Here is a 23,451-nt window from a genome sequence, read left to right on the forward strand (position 1 = left end):
CTCCTCTTCTTCGGGGTGACTAATATCCCGAACTACCTCCCTGCCTCCCCAAACTGCGCGATTCTTTTTCCAAAGTCACCTGAAGTTGCCTCACGAGGAGACTTCGGCTTCCCGCTGGCGATTTGCATTTTAGCCAGCGGGACGCCCAAAGTTTCCTCATGAGGCAACTTCGGGAGACTTCGGAAAAAGAATTGCGGCGAGTGCCATCCCGTCGGCGATTTGCATTTTAGCCGGCGGGAAGGCAGGGGAGTCAGTTCGGGGAGATTAGTCCCCCCGAAGAAGAGAACGACTAATCTCCCTGAATCTGCCTGTGTGTCCTGACCCTTACAGTGAAGACACACAAAGCTACAAGTAGCAGCTACTTGTCATGGCTACAAAATAAACAATAATGATAATTGGCTTTGCTCAGACAATTCTCAGTATTGTCTATCGCAGGGTATTTTGTAGCCACAGCAAGTAGCTGCTACTAGTACCTCTGTGTGTCTTCACCCTTAGTGACTTGCCCCAGGTCATTATGGAAGAGCAAAAGAGATTGGATAAACACAGGCCAGGAACACAAGCTATAAGCATTAATTCTAATTAATTAATTACTGTTTGGCACTGTGGACATCGGTGCTAAGGTCTACTGCCCCATTAATTTTTATTATAATTTTCAATGATCATTTAAGTCTCTCACAAGACATACAGGCCTAATATTATAATGGATATGCTGGTAGGCATGAGCTTCTTGCAGCGTTGTTTATGATAAGCATTGGATTTCAATTACACAGAGCAAACATACTTGGCTCGCCCCACTTTAAGTTTTTGTTGTGTAGTTAGTAATGTATCAGTATGTAAATTCCTTCCCAGATTCACAGTGTGCTTTTTCTTCTCAAAGAACAATTATTTGTTGACTTTGCCCTAAGGGCAATGACACATGTAGTCATTTGGGGAGTTTTCCAACTAGGCAGCAAAACACAAAATTGCATGAAAACACCCAAACATACGTGTACCTATTTGCAATATGTTTGTGCCAATTAGGGGCAAATTAACCACCAGTAGGACCACATTGTTTATTAATATAAAGACACCAAGCCATAGGGCAAGTGCTTTATAATTCATAGGATATGTACAGTATATTGCTTTTTTGTGTACTGTATAACAAACAATGTATAGCTGGCTCTAAACCCCAGACTACATAAAATTCAACAAATAGATAGTAGCCCAGAACCATAAATCCCCAAACATTTCAATATAAGCTGCTGGACCAAGTAAAAATGCAGGGATCTGGGTGTAAAGGCCTAAGGTCCGTCACCTTCAGATACAATCCATAGAAAATATGTAACATGAATAAAATCAGCCTTATATCGCACTCACCAAAGTAGGCGGTTGGCTCGGGTGCCATGCCCCGAACCGTAGCTTGAGGTGAATTCACAACCGAAGAATGAATGAACACGCACTCCTGCACTCAATGAGGTAAAAATGAAAGTTACACTTCCTAACATGTTACCTATGATTACGCATCGTTGGATACGAAACGCGTTAGGACGTGTAACTTTTAACAATATTGAATAAACTTAGTTTTTACCTCATCGGCTGGCTCCAGGAGTGTGTTTTTTTGTGTACTGTGCTACTCTTTTCATTTAATTAGTAAAAGCCAGACTGGGTTTAGGCAGCTAATGGAAATACATAAAATACATAAAAACAACAGGACTGATCTAGCCTAAAACTAGAAAATAATTATAAACTGTAACCAATTTACTGTTATTCTTGATTCCCATATTTTAATTTGCCTCCCTGTTTTTGAGCATTTTAGCTTTTACTGAACTATAACTCCCAGCATCCGCTGATAATTGAGCTGACAACAATGGCAAGCATAGCTCTACAAAGGCCTAGGACAGAGCATCAAAAGTTACATAACCCTTGCACAGAGTTGGAGTGGGTATGGGGAGGGGTTCAGTACAAGGATAGCTTTGTGCTTTAAATATGAATACATGTGCATGTTGTAAGCTGCCAGTATTATCAGTATGAAATGGTTCTCTGTATAGCATAATTCTTTTTGTGTGTGAGAGGTTAGGGGTTTGCTGTCATTATTACAGTGTTTTGCTCCTTATGTAGATAATAGATAACATTACTGAATGCACAGCCATTCTGTGGCCAATGCTTGCCTGAAATATAATGCTTTCCCCAACTCAAAATCCATAGTTTTCATGCAAAACTATCTGGCAGCTTATGGAAACATTTTCTTTCTGTGGCTTTAAAGGGAATATTCAACTTTAGAGTGACTTCCACTGGAAGCAATGTTAAATAATGGAATCAAGCTTGGCATTCCCGTGGTGTAAAATAACACACACCTTGATAAATTCGCTGTTTATTTTACACAGCCTTTTACACTGTTGTTTCTGCGAATTTTGTTTTACACAGCATAATAAATATGCGAAAAAATTAATGGTGCTCAAAGCCAGAAAAATAAGTAGGGTGGTACTACCAGAAAAAATATATATAAACAAAAATAAATAACAAGAAAGTCAATAAACGCAGGAGGGTATACTCACAGCTCGCCCCAGTCCCAGGGTGCAAATCCACAACAATTTTCCATTTCACACATATATTATATAACTCGAATATGAGATTATATAACTGCCATACCCATATAAGCTCATATTCGAGTTATATAATATATGTGTCAAATGTACTTTATCTAAATCTGTACTTAAAGGTATATATACTATGTTCCCTGACTCTTCCCTAAAGCATGTAACTGGAGAAAACCTGGTTTAAGCAAACCTTTACAATCTTTACTAACTCTAATTTTTATATTTTTTTCACTATTATGTTTTTTCATTTATTACTTATGTTTTTCAATTCTTTGAAAAGATTTTTTTCTTTATTTTTTTCTGTATATTTTTTTCTTTGTATTTTTCTCTTTTTTCCTTTTTTGTCAGCTTTATATTTATATCTAACATTGTAAACATATGGGCTGATTTGGCTCTTACTGTGTAACTTTTGTAACAATATATTGTAATCCAAAAGGACCTGTTTATAACAATAAGTATTTTGAACACTAGGTGGCTTTTATTGATTATGTTAAGTGGTAACATGCTGTTTTCTTGTGATTGGCTACAGCCCTTTTATATGCTGTGTACAGGGCTGTGCCATTTAGCCTACGAGTAAGTGCCACAACAGGCACGAAACGCATTAGGTTCTGTCATTGGTTATTATTTTTGGAGGGACTCACAATTTTTTGCAATATTGTCATAATACATATGCCCCTCAGTATGATGCACACATATACTTAATTTTTTACTTTGTGTTATTTAGCATTCGTTTTACCAGCTTTCCATTTTGTTATTTGAGCATCTATATCGTTGCTAGGGTCTTATTTACGTAGAAACCAGGCAGTGGTTTGCATGGAAACTGGATGAATAATTGGAGAGGGATTAAAAAGTAGGGATGCACTGAATCCAGGATTCGGTTCGGGATTCGGCCTTTTTCAGCAGGATTTGGATTTTGCCGAATCCTTCTGCCAGGCCGAACCGAATCCTAATTTGCACATGCAAGTTAGGGGCGGCGAGGGAAATCATGCGACTTTTTGTCACAAAACAAGGAAGTAAAAAAATTTTTCCCCTCCCCACCCCTAATTTGCATATGCAAATTAGGATTTGGTTTGGTATTCGGCCAAATCTTTCGCAAAGGATTCGTGGGGTTCGGCCGAATCCAAAATAGTGGATTCGGTGCATCCCTACTAAAAAAAGCTGATAAAGAGCAGAAAAAGAAGGCAAATAATTTAAAAAAAATAATCAATTGCAAAGTTGCTAAGAATATGCTATTCTATAACATACTAAAACAACCCCTTTTAATGGGAACTATACTCAAGCTTTTTTTTTTGCATAATAAAATATTATGAGTCTCACCAGTTTTCCTCTATAAATGATTTAAACATTTTCAGTGGTGTTGTTGTTTGTAAACATTTTTTCCAAAAGTACTATTTGTCTTTGGTTTGTATTCTCTTCACTGCTGGTTCTGACTCTTAAAATGAAAATTTAGCAGCAGATGCCAGCTGATGAACCAGCCTATAAAGAAGCATGCGAGGTATTGTTGGAATTGTAGTCTTGGCTGGAGGAGAGTTGGCATCCGCTACATTTATTTTAACATAGAATAAGCAGTGCAGAAATGGGCATACAAATAGCACTTTTGTAATTTACAAATAACTTTAAAACCATTTTGTAAGTAAAGTATTTTGGGAAGTTGCTTAAAATTGCTTACATTTTCACTCTTATGTTAAAATTCTATAAATGCTTCAGTATGATGTATAAATGAACATGTGCAACATTTAACTGTATAAACATTATATACTGTAGACACAAACCTGTGACTGCACTTTATCAAACTATCCTGTTTTCCTTAATTTATGAGTGGATCCTCCCCAATATTCTTTCCCTAGAATGCTTTATTCAGATTCAGTAATGCAGGTTCCATTGTATTTTCAGGCCCCGTTTGTGTTCTTATAATCACTTGGATTTCCTGTAGCCCCTTATGGCCTTTACTCGCATTGTACATGGTTTGGCTGGTATCTGATTGGAGAACTCCAGACAGAGGTATGGCTATCAGTTGTGTTTCATTTGATACTAAGCAACCTCACTCAAGTCCTTATCACAGTGTCATTTTGCCTTCAGCACTGGCAGGCTGCTCTGCCTATGACACTGGCAAGTTGCATAAGTCTTTCTTCATTGGTTAGAAAATATAAACCAAAATGTTGTGTTGTCTATATTCCGGTGCCCTATGAGGTTATGTGAATTGTCTGTTCTAAACTTATAGGGTTTAATAATTTTTCAAATTAATGTTTTTCCCTATTCCAATGAGCCCCTGTACACAAGCAGGAACAGGTCAAATCAAACAGAGAATAGATAAGGACACACTTCACAAAGGCAACAGAAACAAAGGCAACAGAAAAGGCCATGATTTTTCACAACCCATTTAAAGTTGTGTTGGTGAAAGACATCAGTGCAGAAATCTGAGGGGTGAGGAGAAATTCCAGTAGCCAGTGATGGAGCATTTAGAGAGCTTGCTTTAAAGGAAAAGGAAAGGCTTCGTGCACTTGGGGGTGCCAAATGTTAAGCTGGCCGCAGACGCAAAGATCCGATCGTACGAATCAATGTACGATCGGACTTTCCCATCTCCCGACCGGCCACTAGATCAAAGTCTTACCATTCCGACCAAATAAAGTAGTTAAAGAACAGATCAGCCGATGTTCTGCCCCTGACAGCAATCATACGATAGACAAAGCTGGTGACAGTCTCCCACTGAAAATCGTACGATCGGCAATACACGCAGAGATATTATCGGCAGCCGACAGAAATTTTCTAACCTGTCTGATCGACCAATCAAGCGATCTCTGCCGGACGAAAAATGTCGGGACTCTCCACACACATTCCGAAAATCGTATGAATACTCGATTCGTATGATGAGATCTTTGCGTCAATGGCCAGCTTTAGGCTTAATGAAATGTATTTCTACCACTAATTGGTCTTGGTAAATAGTTGGTTGTGTAACTTCTGTACCTTGATAGGAGTTTAGCCCTGGTTATGCCTCCCTTTTGTTTTTCAAATGCATTATTGAATTTCCATTAAACATCCAGCTTACAATGCAGCATATCTAAAAAGATCAAATCGATATTTTTTGAATGAAACATAAAATTGGCCAAGATTCCATACAGATTATTGCTTTTAATGTTTATATGCAGAGGCACAGAGATGCACAGATCTTGATACACAGCACAACTCAAGGCCATTTATGTTGCTTGTATTTACTGTTTTATAAAACTGATAAATCATAGTGTATTTACACTTTGCATGGGCTGATTATTATTTCTGTGCTGATTATTATTTCTGCACACATGAAATTGCATGGGCTTATACACCCGTATCCTGCCCCCATGATGCCCAGACTGATGTTCAGTGTCTGTACTATTTACAAACAGGTCCAATTTATGTGCCTGTATTGCTACACATGTTAATGGCACATGCAAAATATTGTGGCAAATAATTTTTTCTAAAAATACAGAATTGTGGGTAAAAATGTATATTCAACGGTGACAATTCTTTGCACTTAGCACTTTGTCCCTGATTGAAAATGAGGCCACATGCTGAGGTCATAACAAGTGGTGCCAGGGTTTCTGGAGGAGACACTGATTTTGGCCACTTGTAAGTTCTAACATATATGTTTTTTTTATCAGGGGGAAGAAAATCTGCATGGATGAGCAAATGGAACATATGGAAACATTTTAGAGACTATTTCCCTATAAGGGTAGGTGAGAATGTTCAGGGCTTGTTTTCTATTTCTAGGCATAGAGCTAGATGCTAAAATGGATGAAATAAAAAGTCACACACAAAATGCCTGTAATTGTTTGTGCTTATCTATACTTCGATAAATCTGAAATATTAGGGTCTCCAAATATAGAGTGATAACTCACCAAAAAAAGGAAGAGGCCCAGGTGCAACACCCTGAGCCCTCAGCACGGGGAGCGAACAAACCGGAAAAATCTTTTGGAGCAGGCACTCAAAGATGGCAAACTTCCACCAGGTGATTAGTTCAAAGTGAAGAAAGTTTATTGTGTCCACGGCCTTACGTGATTCGTGACACGATTCGAAACGCGTAAGGCTGTGGACACAATGAACTTTCTTTACTTTGAACTAATCGCCTGGTGGAAGTTTGCCTTCATTGAGTGCCTTATCTATACTTCCACTATGCACTATGTTAGATGCACCTTCTGTTGTGCATAAAGTACAAGGTGCAGCATGCTTAGGTGCAAGAGAGTTCTGTATCGTATACCACCCACTATCCAGGTGGTAAGTACAGGCCTGCACTGAAAAACTGCAGACAGTCAATCAGGAAGTGCCAAAAAAGAAGAGTTTGCCCTGCTGGAATAAAAGCACTGGTTAGTGAGAAGTGCTAGATTTAATTAATCACCAATTTAGCCGTCAGTCTTGTATTATGCACATTTGTGGATAATTGTGTATGTTTTTTAGCGATCATATTATATGTATTTATTAAAGGGGTGGTTCATCTTTAAGTTAGCCTTTAGCAACTTTGCAATTGGTCTTAATTTTTTACTTTTCCTTTCCTCTTCTGGCACTTTGTGGCTTTTAAATGAGGGTCACTGTCCACAGCAGCCAATACTTTTTATTACTTATCTGTCCATTTAGACCAGGGATCCCCAACCTTTTGAACCTGTGATCAACATTCAGATCTAAAAGGAGTTGGGGAGCAACACAAGCATGAAAAATGTTCTTGGGGTGCCAAATAAGTGCTGTGATTGGCCATTTAGTAGCCCCTATGTGCATTGTCAACCTACATTGAGGCTCTGTTTAGCAGTACACCTGGTTTTTATACAACCAAAACCTGCCTCGAAGCCTGGAATTCAATAATATGACCTGCTTTGAGGCCACTGGGAGCAACATCCAAGGGGTCAGAGAGCAACATGTTGCTCACGAGCTACTGGTTGGGGATCACTGATTTAGACCCTCTCCTAATCATATTCTAGTATCTCATTCAAACCACACCCTGGTTGCTAGGGTAATTGGACCCTAGAGCTGCTGAGCAAAAAGCTAAATAATTTAAAAACCACAAGTATTCAAAAATGAATACCAATTGTACTCCTACATCATACTAAAAGGTATTATAAAGGTGAGCAACCCCTTTTACTGGACAAACGATGTATTTTGGGAGCTGCACATGTTTAGCTTTTACAAGAATGGTTGCCTGCTAAATAGAAGTCCACCATGATCAAAATATTTCTCTCTCAGTGCTTTCCAGCTGTTTCCATTCAGTTGTCTATCTGTCTGTTTGCCAGAATATATGTAGTTGCTGCAGTTCCATCACCTACAGTCTTCTAATAGGGAAATAGTCCAGTATATGGTGATTAGTTGAAACAACATATCTGTGGGCCAGATAATTATTTTAATATAATGTTTAATATTGATCTTGATATAATAATAATAAACAACAAAGTCTATGAGCAAGATAGGACTATAACATTTACTAAAGGAACATCTCCCTGGCCTACAAGAGAAACCTAGGTTGTAGCAGAGTACACAAAAGCAGGAAGCGGCTGTACTGCGAACCTCTTTTGCTTGCATCATTTCAGCCTATTTCATAGCATTGGTTTATCTTTCCACCATTCATTTTCCCTTTGTTTAAAGGTGAAAGGTTCTTGGCAGCTTTGAACATAGAGAACAGGAGACAGGACATTTATATTCCTTTCTACAGTAACTGGAATAGTGTTTGTGTCTGTCAGAAATCTCTGAGTTGACAGGGCCAGTGTTATTTGATGTTAGAATCAGTACTGGGATATTATGTCTATAGATCCATAGCATGGAGGAATAGCTCTTACTCCTTTTTTTTCTTCAAGCTCCACAAAACAGCAGATTTGGATCCGCAGCAAAATTACATCTTAGGATACCACCCTCATGGAATCATGAGCATTGGAGCCTTCTGTAATTTTGGCACAGACGGTGCTGAATTTTCTCACTTGTTTCCTGGACTGAAATCATATCTTACCACTCTAGCGGGGAATTTTAAGGTGCCTTTTTATCGAGATTATCTACTGGCTGCAGGTCAGTAAGATATTTCCTTTTCAAGTAATATACAACACCAAACAAAAGTTATTTTTTTTCAGGAAACATGGATAAACATGGATGTACTGACATTAAAGGGATACTGTCATGATTGTTATGATGTCGTTTTTATTTCTAAATTACACTGTTTACACTGCAAATAATTCACTCTACAATATAAAATTTCATTCCGAACCAGCAAGTGTATTTTGTTCAAGTTGTAATATTGGTGTGTAGGTACCATCTCAGGTAATTTTGTCTGGTCATGTGATTTCAGAAAGAGCCAGAACTTTAGGTTCAAGTTGTAATATTGGTGTGTAGGTACCATCTCAGGTAATTTTGTCTGGTCATGTGATTTCAGAAAGAGCCAGAACTTTAGGATGGAACTGCTCTCTGGCAGGCTGTTTTTTCTCGTACTTAGCGGCACATTTACTAAGGATCGCATTTCGAAGTAAAAAAAACTTTGAAAGTATTTTTTCGATCGAAAACGGACGTTTTCGATCGAAGTAAAAATCGTTCGATCATTCGATCAAATCGTTCGAATTTTACAAAAAAATACTTTGATTACTCAAAACCAAAGCCAAACAAGTTTATAGGAGGTCCCCCATAGGCTAAACAGCAATTCGGCAGGTTTAAGGTGGCTAGATGTCGAATTCAAAGTTTTTTAAAGAGACAGTACTTAGATTTTCGAATGGTCGGAATTGTGAAGTATTTTCAATTCATTGAATTGGCATATTCGATGGTCAAAATACCCAAAAATTACTTTGAAATTCGAAGTTTTTGAATTCGAAAATTCACTTCAACCCTTCGTAAATGGGCCTCTAAATGTAACTGAAGGTGTCTCAGTGGGACCTGGATTTTACTATTGAGTGCTGTTCTTAGATCTACCTGGCAGTTGTTATCTTGTGTTAGGGAGCTGCTATTATCTTCTGGTTCTGTTGTTAGGCTGCTGGGGGAGGGGGGAATGGAGGTGGGTGATATCAATCCAATTTGCAGTACAGCAGTTGAGTGACTGAAGTTTATCAGAGCACAAGTCACATGACTGGGGGCAGCTGGGAAACTAACAATATGTTTAGCCCCATGTCAGATTTCAAAATTAAATCTAAAAAAATCTGCTTGCTCTTTTGAGAAATGGATTTCAGTGCAGAATTCTGCTGAAGCAGCACTATTAACTGATGCGTTTTGGAAAAAAAAATTCCCATGACAGTATCCCTTTAAACATTTCCTTTACCTTTAGGAAATAAATAAATAAATAAATATATATATATATATATATATATATATATATATATATATATATATATATATATATATATATATATATATATATCCCAGCAGATGACGGCACACCAAAAAATGTAGCAAAATGCAAAAGGAGTTAAGTTAAATCAGGTTTATTATGATCCAACGTTTCAGCTCCATCTTGGAGCTTTCGTCAGGGAAGCCTTCCCTGACGAAAGCTCCAAGATGGAGCTGAAACGTTGGATCATAATAAACCTGATTTAACTTAACTCCTTTTGCATTTTGCTACATTTTTTGGTGTGCCGTCATCTGCTGGGATATATTTATTTACTTTACGAATGGCACCCAGACATTGTCCATTTGAATGGATGTGCGTCCCACTATCGCTCTATATATATATATATATATATATATATATAGCATAAATATTCTATGATATATGTGCATGTGTGTACTCTGATGTGCAAGAGGAACCTAAAAGCTGTGATCCATGCTAGTGAACCTGATTAAGACTGGCTGTACCAATTTTTCTATTCCAGGAATGTGCTCAGTTACCCATTCGTCCATAGACTACCTCCTGTCCCATCATGGCACTGGGAATGCAGTGGTGATTGTAGTGGGTGGTTCAGCAGAGGCATTGCATTGTAACACCCAAAGCCATATCCTTACTCTAAAGAACAGAAAGGGCTTTGTGAAAAAGGCTCTTATTCATGGGTAAGAACACCTGTAATATTAATACCAGGAACCAGGAACATGACCAAGGTTCTATTTTTTTTTTATAATGTAAATACATCTTATATAATATTTATGAGTGTATGCATGTGTCTGTATATTTTTATTATATGAAAAAAATGTACCCATTGTGCTAAAATATAATGGCATAAGTCAACGCAGAATTCCATGACCTGTATAAAAGCAATCAGCCTTTAGTCTTAAGACTAAATGAACATGGATCTCTGATGTGACTCTCTGATTTAATAAATTTTAAATTATAAAGGTTTGATAATTATATAGTGAATAAAGTACCCCCTATTGTGAAATATCAGGATATTATAAGTCACTGTGGAGTTCCATGACCATAAAAAACAAGGCCTAATCCTTTTATACAGGTCATGGAAGTCTGAGGTTACTTCTAATATCCTTATATTTTCCAACAGGGGGTACTTTATTTATTATAATACACAAGTTATTGTGAGTCATGTGCCAAAAATTACATCACTAAAATCTGTTTATAAATGATGACATCACTAAGATCCGTTTATAAATGATGACATCACTAAAAGCCATTTATAAGGATACAATTTACAGGATATTCATGGCTTTTGTGTATTATAAAGATATAATTTACAGAATTATGAAAATGGAAAATGATTATGTTGCAGATTAAATAGTAAACAATGACATAATTCGATTTTCACAATCTTTTCCTGTATCTGAAGTTCATGGAATCTGAGAACAGCCATATGCATTTCCCATTTAAACGGCATTTCCACATTGCTCATAAAAAGAAAACTATAACCCCAGAATTAATGCTTAACCAACAGATTGATTATATCATATTAAGTGGCCATAGGCGGAGGGTGATTTTTTTGTTTGGGGAGGCTAAAGGTGTCCATACATTACACGGGCTTAGTTAAAGGGGTTGTTCACCTTTGAGTTAACTTTTATTATAATACCGCATAGAGTGATAATCTGAGACAATTTGTAATTGGGTTTCATTTTTTTATTATTTGTGTTTTTTTAGTTATTTAGCTTTTTATTCAGCAGCTCTTCAGTTTGCAATATCAGCAAACTGGTTGTTAGGGTCCAAATTACCCTAGCAACCATGCATTGATTTGAATGAGAATATGGAATATTAATAGGGGAGGGTCTGAATAGAAAGATGAGGAATAGGGATGTAGCGAACGTCGGAAAAAAAGTTCGCGAACATATTCGCGAACTTGCGCAAAAACGCGAGCGGTTCGCGAACGGTTCGCGAACCCCATAGACTTCAATGGGAAGGCGAACTTTAACATCTAGAAAAGACATTTCTGGCCAGAAAAATGATTTTAAAGTTGTTTAAAGGGTGCAACGACCTGGACAGTGGCATGCCAGAGGGGGATCAAGGGCAAAAATGTATCTGAAAAATCTGCCTGTGTGTGCTTGGAAGAGATAGTGTAGGGGGAGAGCTGTTAGTGATTTCAGGGACAGATGATAGTAAGTTTGCTGGCTAGTAATCTGCTTGATACTGCTCTGTATTGGAGGGACAGAAGTCTGCAGGGATTTGAGGGACATTTTAGCTTAGGTAGCTTTGCTGGCTAGTAATCTACTGTTCTCTTTAAACAACTGCCATACGTTGACCTTGTAGGCATTGTTTGCCCAGTTTTTTTGGACGCAGCCACTGAAGCACAGTTGCCAGAAAAAATATGCCATATAAATGCTGAAAATAGTCATTTTTCGCCATACGTTGACCTTGTAGACATTGTTTGCCCAGTTTTTTTGGACGCAGCCACTGAAGCACAGTTGCCAGAAAAAATATGCCATATAAATGCTGAAAATAGTAATTTTTCGCCATACGTTGACCTTGTAGACATTGTTTGCCCAGTTTTTTTGGTTGCAGCCACTGAAGCACAGTTGCCAGAAAAAATATGCCACATAAATGCTGAAAATAGTCATTTTTTGCCATATACGTTGAGTCAACGTATGGCAAAAAATGACTATTTTCAGCATTTATATGGCATATTTTTTCTGGCCTCTGTGCTTCAGTGGCTGTGGCCAAAAAAACTGGGCAAAACAATGCCTACAAGGTCAACGTCGTTGACCTTGTAGGCATTGTTTGCCCAGTTTTTTTGGCCACAGCCACTGAAGCACAGAGGCCAGAAAAAATATGCCATATAAATGCTGAAAATAGTCATTTTTTTGGTCGCAGCCACTGAAGCACAGTTGCCAGAAAAATTATGCCATATAAATGCTGAAAATATAAATTTTTTTGGTTGCAGCCACTGAAGCACAGAGGCCAGAAAAATTATGCCATATAAATGCAGAAAATATGCATTTTTTTGGTCGCAGCCACTGAAGCACAGTTGACAGAAAAATTATGCCATATAAATGCTGAAAATATAAATTTTTTTGGTTGCAGCCACTGAAGCACAGAGGCCAGAAAAATTATGCCATATAAATGCAGAAAATATGCATTTTTTTGGTCGCAGCCACTGAAGCACAGTTGCCAGAAAAATTATGCCATATAAATGCTGAAAATAGTAATTTTTTTGGTTGCAGCCACTGAAGCACAGAGGCCAGAAAAATTATGCCATATAAATGCAGAAAATATGAATTTTTTTGGTCGCAGCCACTGAAGCACAGTTGACAGAAAAATTATGCCATATAAATGCTGAAAATATAAATTTTTTTGGTTGCAGCCACTGAAGCACAGAGGCCAGAAAAATTATGTCATATAAATGCAGAAAATAGGCATTTTTTTGGTCGCAGCCACTGAAGCACAGAGGCCAGAAAAAATTAAACCAGTAGGGTTTGCACCCTAGTTTGTAACGGTGGCGGAGGGAGGAGGAGGACGCTAAAGGACAGCTGTGTGTGGAGTCATGAGGCTTGAAGAGAAGGACAGCTGCATAGAAGTCAGAACAAGTCTTCCGGCGTGCAGTAACCCTCCGAGATCCACCCCTCATTCATTTTAATAAAGGTCAGGTAATCGACACTTTTGTGACCTAGGCGAGTTCTCTTCTCAGTTACAATCCCTCCTGCTGCACTGAAGGTCCTTTCTGAGAGCACACTTGAGGCTGGGCAAGACAAGAGGTTCATGGCAAATTGTGACAGCTCTGGCCACAGATCAAGCCTGCGCACCCAGTAGTCCAGGGGTTCATCGCTCCTCAGAGTGTCGATATCTGCAGTTAATGCCAGGTAGTCCGCTACCTGCCGGTCGAGGCGTTCTTTGAGGGTGGATCCAGAAGGGTTGTGGCGCTGCCTTGGACAGAAAAACATTTGCATGTCTGACGTTACAGACTGGCCAAAGGGCTTTGTCCTTGCAGGTGTGCTCGTGGCAGGATTACTGGCACCTCTGCCCCTGGAATGTTGATGAGTTCCTGAAGTGACATCACCCTTAAAAGCATTGTACAACATGTTTTGCAGGCTGGTTTGTAAATGCCGCATCTTTTCGGACTTGTGGTATGTTGGTAACATTTCTGACACTTTATGCTTGTACCGAGGGTCTAGTAGCGTTGCGACCCAGTACAGGTCCTTCTCCTTAAGCCTCTTGATACGGGGGTCCTTCAACAGGCATGACAGCATGAAAGACCCCATTCTCACAAGGTTGGATGCAGAGCTATCCATCTCCGCTTCCTCATTATCAAGGACTGCATCATCCACGGTCTCCTCCCCCCAGCCACGTACAAGACCAGGGGTCCCCAAAAGGTCACCACTAGCCCCCTGGGAAGCCTGCTCCTGTTGGTCCTCCTCCTCCTCCTCCACAAAGCCACCTTCCTCCTCTGACTCCACTTCTGGCACCTCTCCCTGCGTTGCAGCATGTGCCTGGGTTCGTTCTGGTGATTCCGACCAGAAATCGTGCGCTTCCAGCTCCTCGTCACGCTGGTCTACAGCCTCATCTGTCACTCGTCGCACGGCACGCTCCAGGAATAAAGCGAAGGGTATTAGGTCGCTGATGGTGCCTTCGGTGCGACTGACCATATTTGTCACCTCTTCAAAAGGTCGCATGAGCCTGCAGGCATCGCGCATAAGCACCCAGTAACGGGGGAAAAAATCCCCAGCTGTGCAGATCCAGTCCTACCACCCAGTTCAAAAAGGTACTCGTTGACGGCCCTTTGTTGTTGCAGCAGACGTTCCAACATAAGGAGCGTTGAATTCCAGCGAGTCTGGCTGTCAGAAATCAAACGCCTGACTGGCATGTTGTAGCGCTGCTGAATGTCAGCAAGGCGTGCCATGGCTGTGTAGGAACGTCTGAAATGGGCCGACACCTTTCTGGACTGGGTGAGAACGTCCTGGAATCCTGGGTACTTGGAGACAAAACGTTGGACTATTAAATTTAACACATGTGCCATGCAGGGCACATGTGTTAAATTGCCTAGTCTCAACGCTGCCAACAGATTGCTTCCATTGTCACACACCACTTTTCCGATCTGCAGTTGGTGTGGGGTCAGCCACCGATCGGCCTGTGACTGCAGAGATGACAGGAGTACAGATCCGGTATGGTTTTTGCTTTCCAGGCACGTCATCCCCAAGACAGCGTGACAACGGCGTACCTGGCACGTCGAATAGCCTAGGGGGAGCTGGGGGTGCACAGGTGTGGAGGAGGAGAAGGAGGACCCAGCAGCAGAGTAAGAAGAAGAAGAAGACGAGGTAGAGAGCGATGGAGGAGTAGAGGTGGTGGCAGAACCGCGTGCAATCCGTGGCGGTGACACCAACTCCACTGTTGTTGTTGAGCTACCCATTCCCTGCTTCCCAGCCATTACCAAGTTCACCCAGTGGGCAGTGTAGGTGACATACCTGCCCTGACCATGCTTGGAGGACCATGCGTCAGTAGTCATATGGACCTTTGGCCCAACACTAAGTGACAGAGATGCGGTAACTTGGCTCTGCACATGTTGGTACAGGTGTGGTATTCCCTTTTTAGAAAAAAAATTGCGGCTGGGTACCTTCCACTGCGGTGTCCCAATTGCTACAAATTTGCGGAAGGCCTCAGAGTCCACCAGCTGGTATGGTAAAAGCTGGCGGGCTAAGAGTGCAGACAAGCCAGCTGTCAGACGCCGGGCAAGGGGGTGACAGTCAGACATTGGCTTCTTACGCTCAAACATGGCCTTCACAGAAACTTGGCTGGTGGCAGATGACTGGGAATGGGAACAGGTGGTCAAGGTGGAAGGCGGAGTGGAGGGTGGTTCAGACGGGTCAAGGAGAGCAGAGGTAGAGCAGTAAGATGCTGGACCAGAAGGAGTGTGGCTTTTAGTTTGCCTGTTGCCTTTGAGGTGTTGCTCCCAAAGTGCTTTGTGCTTGCCGCTCATGTGCCTTCGCATAGAAGTTGTACCTATGTGGCTGTTGGGCTTACCAAGGCTCAGTTTCTGACTGCACTCATTGCAAATTACAATGCTTTTGTCAGAGGCACACACATTAAAAAAATCCCACACTGCTGACTTTTTGGAAGTGTGCGATCTGGCGGTAACAGTAGAAGTTGGCGGAGTTGGCGGTATTGGCGGCAATGGCGGGTGCGTTGGCCGGCTGAACACAGGTGCCGATACATGTTGTTGCCCTACTGATCCCTGCGGGCTGTCCTCCCTGCTTCTTCTAAGTCTTATTCTCCTACTGCCTCTCTGACTCTCCGTCTCTCCATCTGAACTACCCTCCTCTTGTTCTCTTCTACTAGGCACCCACAAAACATCAATCTCCTCATCATCATTCTCCTCAGATGCATCAATTTCTTCTGACACATCACAGAAGGAAGCAGCAGCGGGGACCTCCTCCTCATCACTCATTATGTCCATCTCTATCGTGTTCTCTGCCAGAATTAAATCTGGTGTAAGGTCCTCATCTCCTTCATCTTCTTCTGGCAATAATGGTTGCGCATTACTCAGTTCAAGAAACTCATGGGAAAATAACTCCTCTGACCCCAGTGAAGAAGGGGCACCGGTGGTGGAGGAAGTGTTACGTGGGGTGGCCATAGCAGTGGAGGATGAGGAGGATGTTGTGGTAAAGTTAGAAACGGTAGAGGATGGGGTGTGCTGTGTAAGCCAGTCAACTACCTCTTCAGCATTTTGGGAGTTCAGGGTCATTGGCTTTTTAAAACTGGGCAATTTGCTAGGGCCACAGGATTGCATAGCAGCACGGCCCCTAGCACGGCCTCTGCGTGGCGGCCTGCCTTTGCCTGGCATTATTTTTAAAAAAACAACAACAACAACAAAAACTCAGTTGGTTTTTCTGGAAACGATAATACACACAGCTAGATGGCGGGTTGAAGAAAACACTGTGCAAATAATGCCTACAAAGTCAACGTATACACTACTACAGCGGTGGATACGGATTACGTAAAATATATGAATGCTGCTTGAAAAAAAGTAACTCAAGTGGTTTTTCTAGAGACGATAATATTATCAATATTTAGACAAAATGTGAACAAGGTCACACAGCTCGATGGCGGGTTGAAGAAAACAGTGTGCAAATAATGCCTACAAGGTCAACGTATACACTACTACAGCGGTGGATACGGATTACGTAAAATATATGAATGCTGCTTGAAAAAAAGTAACTCAAGTGGTTTTTCTAGAGACGATAATATTATCAATATTTAGACAAAATGTGAACAAGCTCACACAGCTCGATGGCGGGTTGAAGAAAACACTGTGCAAATAATGCCTACAAGGTCAACGTATACACTACTACAGCGGTGGATACGGATTACGTAAAATATATGAATGCTGCTTGAAAAAAAGTAACTCAAGTGGTTTTTCTAGAGACGATAATATTATCAATATTTAGACAAAATGTGAACAAGGTCACACAGCTCGATGGCGGGTTGAAGAAAACAGTGTGCAAATAATGCCTACAAGGTCAACGTATACACTACTACAGCGGTGGATACGGATTACGTAAAATATATTATGGCTGCTTGAAAAAAGTGACTCCGGTGTTTTTTCTGGAGACGGTAATATTATGGATATTTAGACAGAATGTGAACAAGGTCACACAGCTCGATGGCGGGTTGAAGAAAACAGTGTGCAAATAATGCCTACAAGGCCAACGTATACACTACTACAGCGGTGGATACGGATTACGTAAAATATATGAATGCTGCTTGAAAAAAGTGACTCCGGTGTTTTTTCTGGAGACGGTAATATTATGGATATTTAGACAGAATGGGAACAAGGTCACACAGCTCGATGGCGGGTTGAAGAAAACAGTGTGCAAATAATGCCTACAAGGCCAACGTATACACTACTACAGCGGTGGATACGGATTACGTAAAATATATTATGGCTGCTTGAAAAAAGTGACTCCGGTGTTTTTTCTGGAGACGGTAATATTATGGATATTTAGACAGAATGTGAACAAGGTCACACAGCTCGATGGCGGGTTGAAGAAAACAGTGTGCAAATAATGCCTACAAGGCCAACGTATACACTACTACAGCGGTGGATACGGATTACGTAAAATATATTATGGCTGCTTGAAAAAAGTGACTCCGGTGTTTTTTCTGGAGACGGTAATATTATGGATATTTAGACAGAATGTGAACAAGGTCACACAGCTCGATGGCGGGTTGAAGAAAACAGTGTGCAAATAATGCCTACAAGGCCAACGTATACACTACTACAGCGGTGGATACGGATTACGTAAAATATATGAATGCTGCTTGAAAAAAGTGACTCCGGTGTTTTTTCTGGAGACGGTAATATTATGGATATTTAGACAGAATGGGAACAAGGTCACACAGCTCGATGGCGGGTTGAAGAAAACAGTGTGCAAATAATGCCTACAAGGCCAACGTATACACTACTACAGCGGTGGATACGGATTACGTAAAATATATTATGGCTGCTTGAAAAAAGTGACTCCGGTGTTTTTTCTGGAGACGGTAATATTATGGATATTTAGACAGAATGTGAACAAGGTCACACAGCTCGATGGCGGGTTGAAGAAAACAGTGTGCAAATAATGCCTACAAGGCCAACGTATACACTACTACAGCGGTGGATACGGATTACGTAAAATATATTATGGCTGCTTGAAAAAAGTGACTCCGGTGTTTTTTCTGGAGACGGTAATATTATGGATATTTAGACAGAATGTGAACAAGGTCACACAGCTCGATGGCGGGTTGAAGAAAACAGTGTGCAAATAATGCCTACAGGGCAAATAATGCCTAAAAGGTCAACTTATACACTACTACAGCGGTAGTAAAATAAAAAAAAGTAAAATAAAAAAAAATGAATATTAAAAAAAAAAATTAAAGTTGGTGCTGCTGAACTACTAGGAGCAGCAGATTAGCACACCAGTCCCACTCCCCAACACTGCTAGACTAATAGCACTGGGCTCTTATAGTAGTAGTAGTAGTAGTAGTAGTAAAACAACAAAAAATAAATAAAAGCAGTCCTTACAAGGACTACTGTTATTGCAGCAGTCAGCAGATGAGATCAGAAGCAGGACAGCTGCCCACTGCAGCTACATACAGAGCACTGCAGTAGAAGGTAGATTACTAGCCAGCAAAGCTACCTAAGCTTAAATGTCCCTCAAACCCCTGCAGACTTCTGTCCCTCCAATAACAGAGCAGTATCAAAACGATTACTAGCCAGCAAACTTTCAACTGTCCCTGAAATCACTAACAGGCAGCAGCTCTCTCCCTACACTATCTCTTCAGCACACACAGGCAGAGTGAAAAAACGCTGCAGGGCTTCGGTTTTTATAGGGAAGGGGAGTGGTCCAGGGGAGAGCTTCCTGATTGGCTGCCATGTACCTGCTGGTCTGGGGTGAGAGGGCAAAAAAAAGCGCCAACAATGGCGAACCCAAAATGGCGAACGTCGCGCGACGTTCGCGAACTTCCGGCGAGCGCGAACACCCGATGTTCGCGCGAACAAGTTCGCCGGCGAACAGTTCGCGACATCTCTAATGAGGAATAAAAAATAGCAATTACAGAGCATTTGTTTTTAGACGGGGTCAGTGACTCCCATTTGAAAACTGGAAAGAGTCAGAAGAAGAAGGCAAATAATTAAAAAAATATACAAAATAGATAATGAAGACCAATTGAAAACTTGTTAAGAATTTGCTATTCTATAACATACTAAAAGTTAACTTAAAGGTGAACCCCCCCTTTAAAGTGGACCTAAAAATAATTAATTGATGTAAAAAAATGGTCATCTGAGCACTTTTGCAATTTATTTCAATATTCTTTTTTTATTGGTTTCTGAGATTTTAACTAGTTTATACAGTTATCTGCTTATAGCAGACTTCAGTTGAGCAGCTCTCTTTAAAGGGCAAATTCACTAAGGCGCGAAGCGCCGAACGCTAGCGTTAATTCGCTAGCGTTTGGCATTTTCGCTACTGCGCAAATTCACTAACGAACGCTGGCGTAGTTTCGCTAGTGTTACTTCGCAACCTTACGCCAGGCGAATCTTCGCTAGCGACGAAACTACGCAAATTCACTAACTTGCGCAGTGTAGCGAACGCTACCTTTTACGCTAGACTTCCTTCGCCACCTCAGACCTGGCGAAGCGCAATAGAGTAGATAGGGATTGTTTAAAAAAAAGTCAAAATTTTTTCTAAGTCCCAAAAAACGCTGGCGTGTTTTCTACATGATGGCTGAGAGGCTTAAAAAGATCGAAAATTTTTTGGGGCTCCCCTTCCTCCCCCCTACTTTTCCTGACTCATGGCAACTTACCTAGACAGTGGGCACATGTGTAGGGCAAAATAAAATTTTTATTTGCAGATTTGAAGGTTTTCTAGGCATTTGTAGTGCAGATACGTGTTCCTCCATTGAAATTTGAATTTCGCGCCGTATGCAAATTAGCCTTCGCTAGTGCAACTTTGCTTTATATAGCGAATCAACGCTAGCGCAACTCCGCAACCTTACGCTACCCCTGTGCGCAACTTCGGATTTTAGTGAATTTGCAAAGCGCTGGCGAAACTACGCCTGGCAAAGTGCGGCGAAGTTGCGCCTGGCGCAACTTCGCATCTTAGTGAATTTGCCCCTAAGTGTCTGAGACTTTGCTGTTTATATACTTTCTGTGCACGTCCTGGATCAACTTAAGGGCTGCTAGCGTTATGATGAGCCAACTGACTGTCCAGGTGACAGACAGACCTTGCCACCAAAATGTTCAAGGAAGTTGTTTGGCACAAAGATTTGCACTGCTCCATTTCTGTTCAATATAATAAGGGCCGCTCCTGCCATGAGGCAAGGATGAGAAACTTTCCTCAGGTGGCATGGAGCGGCCAGTTACCAGGAGTGGCAAAAAGCCGCATCTGAAAACTTTGAGAGCTGAATTTCTATTTTTTTAAATGAAAATTAGTCTCTGGTAGTGCAGTGAGCACAATAGCGCTTGCTGCACTAGTGATGCGCCCCCCCCTCGACCCGCTCCGACGCTAGAAGTTTGAAGTGCGGAGCAGGAAGGGGTTAGGTATCAGCCCCTGAAACACCCCTGAGTATAATGCTTTTCATTCCTTAACATTAGGGGATTTGGCAAGAGGAAGGGGGATTATGTTCTCCACTATTTGCCAGAGGGCAGCAATGCTAAAACATTTACATTAAAGTAACAACATGTATGCATGTAAAACTGTATTATGAAAGCTAAAGATCTACACTGTAAGGGGATATTCGTTTTTCCTTTAAAAAGTTTTTTTTAAAAAGTATAGAAGTATTTGAAAAAGACATGGTGCATAATTTACTAGACTAGTAGGTTGTAGTAGGTCTTTGTCTAAAATAACATGTTAGCACCCCAGTTCCCCTAAACTTATTGACACTATGTCAATTTTTTACTTTATAGCTCATCCTTGGTTCCTGTGTATTCATTTGGAGAGAATGAGGTTCTTCATCAATGCCGCTTTGAAGTGGGAAGTTGGAAACAAAGACTTCAACAGATGTTCCAACACTGGGTTGGATTTGCACCCTGTATTTTCCACGGACAAGGGTTGTTCTCCAGTACTTGCAAAGGAATATTGCCCTTCCGGAAGCCCATCAATACTGTTGGTTAGTATAATATATCATCGCTTATACAGTACACTGACATCTATCATAGTGAAGAAAACTAGCTTTAAAGAAAGACAATGGGGTGATTTATCAAAACTGGGCAAATTTGCCCATGGGCAGTAACCCATGGCAACCAATCAATTTGTTGCATTCATTGTACTACCTGCAGCTGGCTGTAAAAAAAAAAATCACTGATTGGTTGCTATGAGTTACTGCCCACAGTCAGATGTGCCCAGTTTTGATAAATGACTCCAATAAAGCACACACAATACATCCAACAAGTAACAATATAGTAACCACATAACTGTAGAAGGTGACTGTGCTACACAGGGTGAACACTCATCAGAATACCCCAACAGCACTACAAATTGGTAAAAGTACAGTGGTTTAAATTCGGGCTTCACAAAGCTTTATAATGGGCTAGTGAAGCCCAAAACATCGCCTGTTTTGTTGCACAAATAAACCACTCTACTTTTACCAATTTAGAGTGCTTCTGGAGTACTTTTCTTTAATAATAAACACAGCTCCTGTACAGTGCCCATTATTATCCTATTTTTAAAGCTCCAACATATGCCACTGAGGATGAAAAAAGTCAGAATCCGAAAATCTGCCATCTCAGAACTACCGAGGTTATATATAAGTCAATGGAAGAGTTCCCTATATGTGGTCTGCGCTGAAATTAGCCAGAAAATCTTACTATTTCAGACTTTTCAAGCAAAAATCCAAAAAATTCTGTCTTTTCCGGAAAAAGACAGAAAAAAATAGAGCGATTTCGGGGAATAATTCTGGAAAAATCGTACGATTCAGGTTTTTGCTCGATTTTATTGAGTTTGTCCCCAATCCAATTAAATAGTGTTTTTTTATTAATAAATAAGGTCCAATCGTGGATTCTAGTTTGGTCAGATTTTTTTAACATAAATACTCAGAAAAATGTGGATTTTGATAAATGTTGTCTTGTATAAATGTTACCTTTAGAGAACTGAAGAAAGGAACATTTTTGAAGTACCGCAGTATTTTCCAAAGACAATGCAGCTGGGTGAAGTTTAGCTATTCTTTACTAATAAATGATTATAGAAAAGGGAAACTTGGTACAGTACATGCTTCAATTACTTTTTTTCATTGTAGTAGGAAAGCCCGTCCCTGTACCTAAAATACAGAAGCCTTCGGAGGAGCAAATACAGAAATACCATGCTTTATATGTCAACTCTCTACTTGAACTCTTTAATACGCACAAGGAACGTTTTGGTCTACAGAAAAGCGACTCTCTGATTCTACTTTAAAATTGCATTTTCCTGGTCAGTTGCTTCGAATTAATTAATATAGTGATAAGTTGAAATTCTTCCTTGGATACTGAACATTTTTCAATGTGATGTTAGAAGCAATTAAATTACTTAACTGGAAAGTATGCGGTGTTGTGATCCATTTAAATTGTAAATATTTCACCATTTTAACTGTTCTGTGTAGAATAGGGGTTATGCAAAGTCATATTACATTGTGGCAGAGCCTGGGATGAAATAGAATTTGCAAAAACCTCTTCATATAGAGTGGAAGCACCTGCGGCTGGTGGTGCAGAAAATTGTATCTGAACAGTTGAAAGGGCCCCAGCTTGGGCAACACAGTTGCAAAATATGGCCTTTATTTTGATCTACTGCCATTTTGCTCTGCTATACCTGCCAGCCCCCACATTTCTTACCTACAATGGCTGCTATCAACAACATTCCCCTTGCCATACTGAATAAAAATTCACTAGATATCCATTTAAAAAAAACTAGAAATCTGCTAAATAAATCCACCTGAAAAATAAAAACAACTGAAACAAAGAATTCAAGATCATTGCTAAAAAAAATACTACTTTAATTATATCTCCTGGAACAAATACGTCTTCCCTTTCCTCTGCATCTGATGTAGACTGTCTTATAATATATATGATTACAGGAGTCA

The 23,451-nt window shown here is 40.4% G+C and overlaps 1 protein-coding gene across 5 annotated transcripts in view; it reads left to right on the top strand.

The window, feature by feature from the left end:
* The window catches only part of awat1.S (acyl-CoA wax alcohol acyltransferase 1 S homeolog), a 28,291-nt gene extending 5,379 nt beyond the window's left edge, over positions 1-22,912 (top strand). For all 5 annotated transcript variants that reach the window (XM_041563867.1, XM_041563868.1, XM_041563869.1 and 2 more), the window contains 6 exon segments: positions 4,470-4,577; positions 6,215-6,285; positions 8,390-8,594; positions 10,376-10,550; positions 21,308-21,510; positions 22,636-22,912. In XM_041563867.1, coding sequence (XP_041419801.1) covers positions 4,470-4,577; positions 6,215-6,285; positions 8,390-8,594; positions 10,376-10,550; positions 21,308-21,510; positions 22,636-22,790 — 917 coding nt within the window. In that variant the 3' untranslated portion in view covers positions 22,791-22,912.
* The last annotated feature ends 539 nt before the right edge of the window (positions 22,913-23,451 follow it).

Source organism: Xenopus laevis, chromosome 5S (genome assembly GCF_017654675.1).
Source record: "Xenopus laevis strain J_2021 chromosome 5S, Xenopus_laevis_v10.1, whole genome shotgun sequence".
Classification (NCBI taxonomy): Eukaryota; Metazoa; Chordata; class Amphibia; order Anura; family Pipidae; genus Xenopus; species Xenopus laevis.